Source organism: Macaca mulatta, chromosome 15 (assembly GCF_049350105.2).
Source record: "Macaca mulatta isolate MMU2019108-1 chromosome 15, T2T-MMU8v2.0, whole genome shotgun sequence".
Taxonomy (NCBI): domain Eukaryota; kingdom Metazoa; phylum Chordata; class Mammalia; order Primates; family Cercopithecidae; genus Macaca; species Macaca mulatta.
The window spans coordinates 120,265,508-120,275,758 of NC_133420.1; the positions used below are offsets into that span (position 1 = coordinate 120,265,508).

Here is a 10,251-nt window from a genome sequence, read left to right on the forward strand (position 1 = left end):
TGTCTACTGAACACAACAGTGTGGAGTGTACAGGCTAGCAAGGAGGCTCAGCTCCACACAGCCATGCAGGACCCCAGGCTAGCAAGGAGGCTCGGCTCCACACAGCCATGCAGGACCCCAGGCCCCTTCCCTTTGACTGCATGATTGAGTCACAACAGCAAGGAGGAGAAGGAACCTAGGTGGCCAGCCCATAACTTCTGTTTGAGCAAGGGAAGTAGAGGAACTGGGGCCCAAGACCACCCCATGCAGCAAGGGAGACTGGGAATGCAGTCTCTAGCTGGGAGTCCCTGTGCAAAGTCAACACACCATTACTGTGGATCATCAGAGAGCAGACCTGGGGGCTCATGAGCAGTCTGCCCCCTCACCTGTTCTCGGATTCAGAGGTAATCTGGAGTGGCTATGACCGTGACGAGCCTGAAGGTTCTGCGTCTAGTTTATATTTCTCACATCTGCCCTTGCCTGACAGCGGCTTCCCTGGGGGCCTCACACCATCCTGCCCCTTAGCTTCTGAAACAGCGCCTCCCATCCACACTACACCTTGCACCTTTTAGCGAACCAACGACCACACACTTGTGTGCATGCATGTATGCATTACCCTGGGATCTGATGAAAAGGCAGATTCTGATTCCATGAGGCTAACTAGCTCCCAGGGGAAGCTGAGGCTGCTGGCCCTGGATGCACTGGGCAGCAGAGGTCTATGGGCATCTTCAGGGTGCGCCTGCGTGCTTTGCAGATGAAGGAGCTGCGACTCCTGTTCCTTCTGAGAGGGCAATGCCGGGTGGTGTTGGGTGCATGGGAAACCCACCAGCAAGTGGGACTCACTTTGTCTGGAGTGGATGTCATGCCGCATATGGGATTTCAGCTGTGTCAGGCTGTTCATGTCAGGTGTTGCTGAAGAGATTGGGAAATTAGACAGGGTTTTGGAGGAAGTCACCTTGTAGGTCCCTCCCAAGTTTAAATTTGCCTGTGGGTTTATGAGTAAGAAAAAACCTATATACTTCACACCATGGGGCTGACAAGGGGAATTCAGAACCAAAGACCATGGGAGATTCAGAGCATTCCTGATTTTGTAAGAAAAGCAGGGTATACACCCTGCCTGATCCTCCCAAGCACAGCTGAGCTGCATGGGAGGCTGTGCCCCAGGGCAGCTGTTCAGCTGTGAGCCAGTGCTCTGCCTGTGGTGTGGTCTCATGAACCTAGGGCTGGAGGCCTGGCACATGCTGGCTAGAATTCCAGCTCCACCACTGGCTGTGTGCCTTTGGGCATGTCGTTAATCTCCCTGAAACTGAGTACTCCTATCTGTGAAGTGGGCACGGGTATTACAGCTGACACAGGAATGCTCCCTGACGGTGGGGTCTGTTCTCGTTGGTGGTGGTGGTTCACATTGCCCTGACTACCAAACCCTACTGCACCATCCTCTGAGCTGGCCTGACTTCTCGGGGGCTGCCCAGCAGTGGCACAATGGGATCTGAGCCCGCTGTCACCAGGGTCCGCTGCATCTGGATATTAACCTTCATGTGGGATGAGAGCCCACGGGCTCACCAGAAACACGCTTAAGGGGCAGCACTTGCAGGCCTGGAAGGGTTGAAGCCAGCTGAAGTGCAGAGGCTGCTTTTTGGGGCTGGGAGCGATATTCTCTTTGACCACAAGATGTCACCCCGCAACCATGATATCGGGACAGGCACCGTCGGATTCAGGGCTCCTGAGGAGAACCAAAAGTGGTTTTGAAACCTCCTTTTCACCTGGATGCTCTCCTTGTCCTTGGTGGTCAAATGGTTTGTTCTAAAGGCTCGAGAAAAGGTTTCACAGTGAAGTTCATCTGTTCCCTCTTGCTTCGGAGAGGAGCTCCGAACACCCAGCTTTGCCACCTCCCGGCTGTGTGACCTTGAGCAAGTTGTTCAACCTCTCTGTGCCCAAGATTCCTCGTGCCTAAAATGGTGAAAATAGCACCTACATTACAAGTTTGTTATGAGAATTAAACGGTGTTTTCAAAGTGCTTGGAACTGTGCCTGGTGCAGAGCAAGTCCTGGAAAAGTCTAGTAAATAAAATAATAACAATACTACTACTAATAGTGTACTCAAGGAGTGCCTCACCCTTCTCAAACAGACAAAATTCAAACACTGAAAAATTAAATCCTACCCTAGAGTCTCAAGCACAGGTTGAGTATATTACATGTTTTGAAATTTTAGAATTCCCTGCTGTGTTATGTAGGCAATGGAAACAATTTTCATAATTTATTGCTGTAATTCATTTCTGGGAAATAGACATTTTCACCAAGAAGGGGGTGAAAGATAATTTCTTCCATTGCTACTTTTGCCTCGCTGTGCGCAGAGGATTCCCCAAGGGTCCTGGGAACCGCACGTCTACGGAAAGGTGCCGTCCAGCCGTCCAGGGTGTTTGGTTCTGACTCGCCTGCTGGCCTTCCTTCCTGTCTCCAGCATGTTGCCTGGGATTCCATCCCAGTCATACCAGAGGTAACCTCCGAGTACAGTTATGACGATTTTCACTCAGTCACAGGAGCAGACCGGCATCAGATGGCAAGAGGAGGAGTGCAGGAATCAAAGGTCACAGTTTCAGGAGCAAAGCCCCACAGACGTCTGGCTTCTGGATCTGTGACCATATGGTCAAAGATTGCTCTGCACGATAACCTCCACAGCAGTCAGGTTGAGGATGTCGGGCACTGAAGTTACTCCATTTGAGAAATTTTATATATTTGTGTTAAATAAAATTGAATTGTAGAATGTTTAATTGCAGAAAAGCACAGTGAAGGAAGTTAAAAATCACTTATAATCTCATCACTCCAAGATACAATCACCATTTCTGCTTTGTGACTTTATACAGTGATAGTCGTGTACGCTGAAAGTTTTTGCAAAATTAGAATCGCACAATTTTATATTTTGCTTTTTTCATATTATATCATGCCAGGAACTACTCTTCAGAACTCCTTCTTATGCTTGCATAATGTTTCATTTCTGGTTACACCATGAGGTAACTATAGCCCCCTATAATTTTTTCTAATTTTTCACTATTTTAAGAAACGTTGCAATAAATATTTGATTGTCATATACATTTTTGAATGGCTTTTTTTGGAGAGCTTAATTAATGGGTATTTAATGGGCTAACAAGCATGATTCTTTTTACCTTACACTTTAAATCATCTGCTAACTCTTTGCTCAAGGTCAAAGTTAGCAAGCAGCTAAGCCCAGTTTTTAGTCCTGCTCCACAAAGTTTAAACTCCGATGTCAAAGTGCCTTTTGGGTGTTGTTAGTACCTTTTAGCTTTTGGAACATAAAAGAAGGAAGGCTTTACTTTGGAAGTTCTGTGGTTCTCTTACTCTATTATATGCTACATGTAAACGTTTCCAGAAATCTGTTAGAAAAGAAAGGTTACTGCCAATCCAAATGCCTGCAGGGACCAGGAAAATGCCAGACAGGGCATACACACGCCAGCGGGCCTGATGTGATATTTGGGACATGCTTACGGTGACAGAGAGGATGTGTGCCATCCCCTACACAAATGAACAAGTCAGACTTGAATTTGTAAGTCTTTCGGGACACTGTCCACCAAGCTAAACCCGTCTGTGGGCCGAATGGTGACCAGGAGCAAACTTATAAGACCCCAATAAGGTTCCTGAGGGGTAAAGGGCACAATTTTTATTTCCTAGGTTGGGAAACCAAGGTTCAGAAGACTCGGGTGCGGAGTCAAGCTGGGAAGACCGCACGTCTGCGGCTTCTCAAGGGTTTTCAGCTACAGTGCGGGCTGGTGTCTGTCACTGCCTAGGACTGACAGGTGCCATGAATCATTCCTTACTGTTGATGGAGAAAGGAACAAATGCATAAATAATGTATCCTTCCCCCTCAATTACTTTGAAGGATTTCCCTGGGCTAATGTTAACCTCTTTCACGCCATGTAAGCGCTTACCCAAGAATAACTGCTCCTTCCAGAAAGCCTTTCCGTAAGCATGACTGACCAGAAATGTCCAGCTTTTGCTAGGTGTGTGTGTGGGAGGTGTCCTCCTTTCTCAGCTTCCTGTGTCTTGTCTCAGTCATCATCCGAAGCCTACCCCATGTGCAGATCCACACTTCACCCAGAGTAAGGAGGAGGGCGTGGTGGTGGTGAGGGCCAATGCAATGGTCAAGGCATCTGAGATGCACCTGCTGGGTTTTAAGTAATAGTTTTTATGTGTCCTGCATGAAAACTTGGCTTCTTTTTGAGTTAATGTAGTATTGTCACTGACTTACTGCTGCCCCCTATCATTCAAGAGTTCTTTTGGACCAAAAAAAAAAAAAAAAAAAAAAACAAAAAACCCAACAGAGGACCCCCGAGGAGACTTGTTCTGGCTCAAGAAGGGGCTGGATGGGGGGGAATAGTGAGGACAACATGAAACCGTTTGGCAAGAGGCCAGCCCAGAGTGCTCCAAGAGCCCTGTGCTGACATAGGACATTGTCCTGCACAAGCTGAGACACAAATGATGCTTAACCTTTTTGGGTTCATCTTTAGGAACTTGGCCCCTTTGTTTTGTGCTTCATACTTCAGTTTCTTCATTGCAAGCGCAAACGTCTGCAGGTGACAGGAAGGTGATGTAAATGAACAAAGCAGCAGGGTGTCCTCAGCTGGGGTCTGGTGGGGATTGTGGTGAATGGGAGAGCAGTGCCCATTGCGGGATCCCAGTGCCCCCGATCCCTGCTGAAGATTACCAAGGTGGGGAGCGAATTCTAGGTACATCATGGCCAAATCCACCCATTTTCCAGGAGAAGCTAGAAATCCAGATGTTTATATGAATGCAGCTAACTTTGAAAAGTGGTAGTGAATCTGACTTTGCCTAAGACACCTCATAGGCCAAAGAAATCCCACCTGCAGCCTGCATGGGGCTGGTGTGCAGCCAGCAGCTTGCATCCCACAGCCTCTGGCTGGACAGTAGTGGCTTTGGGCACATTGCTTGGGTAGGATAAGGGCATACACCTACTATTTAATAACGATGTTGTGCACTCTCCACACATAAGTAACGTGTGAGAATGCAACAAAGAATGTCTCCTAAAGCGTACTGCTTACTTAAAGCTCATTTCCTTCTGTACCCAGATGAAAGACATCTGCCCATCAATGACCTAGTCAAGCCATGAAAGAATGAGAAGCACATTTCAGAGAATGTGTTAATAAAAACAGTTCAACTATAAACATTTCCAAAAAGGTTTTAAAATAGAGCATCTCTGAGGATTTCCCTTTAAGTAAGTCACCATCACCTGCATTATTGAGATTTAGGGGAAGGTTTAGGGGTGCAGTCACAGGAAGCTCAGGGCAACATCTCAGCCACCTGTGACCTGAAGCACAGAGCAGGCTAAGTCCCCTGGGAGAGCTGTGGCCACAAAGCCGTGTAGTGGGACATTCTGGATCCTCACACTTCTTCTAGTGGGCACTGCCCACTCCTCAACACAGGGGCATCCCGGGCCCAGAAGCTTTGAGCATGTGACTGAACTGAAGACACATGGTGGTGGGTCTGCTGGAAGGCCAACTTTGCCTGCAGACAAAATGGTTCTTCCCTAATTGAGATGGAGGCTTTGGGGCCATTGGGACTGACCTAATAAAGCAAAGCGGTGCTGTATCATGTGTCAAAAAGGCAGTTTCCTGAAATTGAATACTTTAAAAATGTGAGCAGAGTAGAACAGCCCCAGGGGTTGTCAGTCATCCCTCCTGGTCCGGGCTAGCTCAGCAGGGACTGGAAACGCACCCGCCCCTGATCCAAAGTCGGGAGTATTCAGTAGTGGCCTTCCTCCGGGAGGAGGGGCTGAGGCTTCAGGCCTAGCCTTTGTTTTCTCTGGCCTGGCATGTGGGCAGATTTTAGTGTTATACATTGGAGGGGTGGAGTGCTAGCATGTTAAGTAAATTTTATTTCCAGCATTTCCTGGAGACCTGTAACTAATACATTAAAAAAATGTTTAATAGTAGGCCGGGTGCAGTTGCTCATATCGGTTATCCCAGCACTTTGGGAGGCCGAGGTGGGTGGATGACGAGGTCAGGAGTTTGAGACCAGCCTGGCCAACATGGTGAAACCCCGTCTCTACTAAAAATACAAAAATTAACCCGGCGTGGTGGCACACCTGTAGTCCCAGCTACTCGGGAGGTCGAGGCAGGAGAATCGCTTGAACCCGGGAGGCGGAGGTGGCAGTGAGCTGAGATCGGCTCACTGCACTCTGCCTGGGCGACAGAGCGAGACTCCGTCTTAGAAAAGAAAAGAAAAGAAAAAAGAAAAGAAAAGAAGAGAAAAGTTTAATAGTTTTAGAAGAGTAATACCTATGTTCCAATCACTTAAAATTAACGTATTTTATCCAATCAAGGCATATCATCATTTTATACACCAAGAAAGAAAGAAAAGAAACTAGCGAACAAACGGGGCATAATGCCTCCTGGCCCCGCTTCCCCCTATGCCCACGTCCTTAGGAGACACCTCTGGAGTTCAGAAATGCTAGGAGAGCAAGTTCTTCATTCTTAGAATCCAGGATCGGCCGGGCTTTTGCAGCTCTCCTCTGCCGGGAAGCCGCTGGGGGGCGCAAGACGCCAGCTTCTCACTTTGGCAGAAGCGCCTGCCTGTAAGCGCAGAATGAAAACTTCCCCATAGCAAGTTCAGAAGTACCTTGTACATTCACCACCCACGTGAAGAAAGCCTGAATGAAAGGAACAAAGAAAGCTTCGGCGTTGTTTACTTTCCCATTATCGCCCCAGTCTTGCGGCAGGGCCCGGGTTTCCATCCAATCCACCCGGCCCGCCACTGTCCCGGCCAGTCTCCAAGGCCTCACCCAAAAAAGGGGAGCACTGAGGTGTCCCCAGCGCGCCTTTCCACGTAGAACAGAAGGCGCAGACACCAAAAGTGCTGCGGTCAGTGGGTGAATCCTCTGAAAGTGCCAGCGTGTATGGTCAAGCGGCAGCAACCTCTAGCCTATTAAACTCTCTCAAGATCCAGACTTTTATTCTATTGCTGGAAAAAAGGCTTTTTACATATGCGTATTTAAGTAATTAAAATATTTCAACATGGCATAAGACGTAGGGGCTCTTACTCCATCAGTACTGGATGGGAATCTCCTTTTGCCCTCTACTCCCCAGGGTAACTGCAGCCCCACCTGAATGCGTTTTGCAGCCCTTACTGGGGTTCCTATTAATGCGCAGCTTGGACAGGGCTCAGTGGCCCCGGCCCGGCAGCTCCGTGGCCGACCCCCTCCACCGCCCTTCCCCCGCACCAGGCCAATGCAAGGGTGTGTGTGTTGGGGGAGGGGAGGAGAAAAGGGATTCAGGATCTTTTTAACCTGCCTGTAGATGGCGCCCCGGGAAACAGATTCCGAACTACATCCCCTAAGCTCCAAGGGCCGCAGCCGCGGGGTCCCGGCCAGAGGGCGTCCAGTCGCGAAGACTGCGCAGCAGCTCTCTGTGCTTCCCAACTCGCGCGGCTGCTCGGCACCCGTGCGAGGAACGGGTGGAAGGGAATTACATGTAGCAGGGCCAGTACAGGCGGCGCGTACTCAGGGACCACGGAGTGGCACTCAGCCTCGACCCCACGCGCCAGGCAGCCCGGCGACCCCCACGCGCGGCGGGGGCCTGCCCACCCCACCCGGCGGCAGGTGGACAGTGTTGCTATGAAGAGAAAGCCTCGATTGTCCCTACTGCAAACCGCCACACGCCAGACCTCTGCTATTGTGCGCCCTCCATAGAAATGCAAACGAGCGGCGTGCGCCGGCCGCAATCTGCTCGCCCCTGCCCGCCCCCTTCTCCGGCGCCCCGCTGCTCTCGGCCAAGGGCGGGGAGGTGGGGTAGGATCTTCCAGCGACTACTCAATGTACACATTGAGTATGCCTGGCAGGCATTACCAGCGCGCTCCGGACGCTAGTGGTCAGCTGCAGGGGGCTGTGCCCACTGCCTTTTGCAAGCCTTTAACTGGCGTTACCTGTTTTTACCTTAATTTCCTGCTCCAATGCAACAGTCTCATAAACTTCAAATTAAAGAAAAGAAACAAATAGAAAGGTAGCAATAAAAAATGGAAATAAAATTCCTTTTGATTCTATAAAGGTGCTTTTCGCAAATTGCAGCATCATATTAGCAAACAAGGTTTTTGTGGATTGGCTTTTTTTTTTTTTACTTTTTCCTTTTAAGGACTTCAAAAAAAAAAAAAAAAAAAAAAAGAAAGCCAGGCGAGATGAAATCTGCAGGCTCCAGTCTGCCTGGTAACACCCCAACAAAAGCGGCAGATTTGAGGCATTGTCATCCCCCGCACCCCTCCCCACGTGGCCTTCTGGCACGAGCCGCGGGCTCGCGGTCTCATTTACATCAGAAAGCGGGTGCCGGCCAATAGGCGGGCAGCCTCGCGCCAGCTGGCGGCGCCGCACCCATCCGCCTATATAAGGACGCGCAGCGTAGCCCGGGCGCACTCGCTGGTGGTGGGCGCGCCGTGCTGAGCTCTTGGTCTCAGGGTGTTCGCCCGCGTCCCCTCCGCGCTCTCCGCTTGTGGATAACTTGCTGTTGTTTGATCGCACTATGACTCTGGAAGAAGTCCGCGGCCAGGACACAGTTCCGGAAAGCACAGACAGGTGGGTTTCAGGGCGCTGAGAAAGCGGCTGGTCAGTCGGCGACCGTCAGGGTTCTCCAGGGTGGGAATCCGCGGGATAGGAGCCGAGCCCGGGGGTGCGGGCGTCAGATCCGGGTTGGAGAGCCGGGGTGCGGGCGCCAAGCCGGGATTGGAGTGTGGTTGGAGTTGGAGAGCCAAGGGTGAATCCCCGTGGCCGGGGCTCGGGGCTCCACCGCGCCCCACGGCCGTCTCCCGCTCACTAGCTGGCTCCTCCGCAGGATGCAGGGTGCCGGGAAAGCGCTGCACGAGTTGCTGCTGTCCGCGCAGCGTCAGGGCTGCCTCACTGCCGGCGTCTACGAGTCAGCCAAAGTCCTGAACGTGTAAGTGTAGACGCGACCCAGGCTGGGAGACAGGGGCGGGGATGAATGGCGAAGAGACCGGCGGATGGGAGGGGTGGCTGCGGGAGAACTTGGTTTGCCGGTTCTGACCTTGGTCCCCGTCTTGCCCTCGCAGGGACCCCGACAATGTGACCTTCTGCGTGCTGGCTGCCGATGAGGAGGACGAGGGCGACATCGCGCTGCAGATCCATTTTACGCTGATCCAGGCTTTCTGCTGCGAGAACGACATCGACATAGTGCGCGTGGGCGATGTGCAGCGGCTGGCGGCTATCGTGGGCGCCGGCGAGGAGGCGGGCGCGCCGGGCGACCTGCACTGCATCCTCATTTCGGTGAGTACAGCCCCGTCCGGTCCCCGCCCCGGTGTAGTTCCCGCCTCGGCCCGCGGCCAGCCAGGCTGACCCTGCTCTTTCTCAGCAGAACCCCAACGAGGACGCCTGGAAGGATCCCGCCTTGGAGAAGCTCAGCCTGTTTTGCGAGGAGAGCCGCAGCGTTAACGACTGGGTGCCCAGCATCACCCTCCCCGAGTGACAGCCCGGCGGGGACCTTGGTCTGATCGACGTGGTGACGCCCCGGGGCGCCTAGAGCGCGGCTGGCTCTGTGGAGGGGCCCTCCGAGGGTGCCCGAGTGCGGCGTGGAGACTGGCAGGCGGGGGGGGCGCCTGGAGAGTGAGGAGGCGCGGCCTCTCGAGGAGGGGCCCGGCGGCGGCAGGGCCAGGCTGGCCCGAGCTGAGGACTCTGCAAGTGTCTGGAGCGGCTGCTCGCCCAGGAAGGCCTAGGCTAGGACGTTGGCCTCAGGGCCAGGAAGGACAGACTGGCCGGGCAGGCGTGACTCAGCAGCCTGCGCTCGGCAGGAAGGAGCGGCGCCCTGGACTTGGTACAGTTGCAGGAGCGTGAAGGACTTAGCCAACTGCGCTGCTTTTTCAAAACGGATCCGGGCAATGCTTCGTTTTCTAAAGGATGCTGCTGTTGAAGCTTTGAATTTTACAATAAACTTTTTGAAACAAACTTATGCTCTTTATTGAGGGTAGGGGATCTTTGTGTCGGGGGAGGTGGTGCGCAGGGTTTCAGAGGATTGCTGGAACTCCGTGGAACTGATGGCACCTGTTCCGTCTTCCTGTCGGGCAAGAATGACAGGCTCCTCCGCGCTGGCAGAGGGAGGGCATGCTGCCCAGTGCTAGGGTAGAACTTGAGCCTGGCTCCTACTTTTCTCCTTTTAGGAAGATTTTAAACTTGCAAAACAGGAGCATACTTGAGAAAAGACATCAGTGCAGCAGCTGAAGTCTTGCCTTCCAAGGCGATAACAGT

At 52.1% G+C, this 10,251-nt stretch overlaps 1 protein-coding gene across 1 annotated transcript; it reads left to right on the forward strand.

The window, feature by feature from the left end:
- Nucleotides 1-8,414: 8,414 nt before the first annotated feature.
- GADD45G (growth arrest and DNA damage inducible gamma) lies at nucleotides 8,415-9,958 on the forward strand. The gene is given in 4 exon segments (NM_001193910.1): nucleotides 8,415-8,571; nucleotides 8,828-8,929; nucleotides 9,063-9,276; nucleotides 9,365-9,958. Coding segments are annotated over 4 exon segments (480 nt in total). The 5' UTR covers nucleotides 8,415-8,518; the 3' UTR covers nucleotides 9,476-9,958.
- Nucleotides 9,959-10,251: the final 293 nt, after the last annotated feature.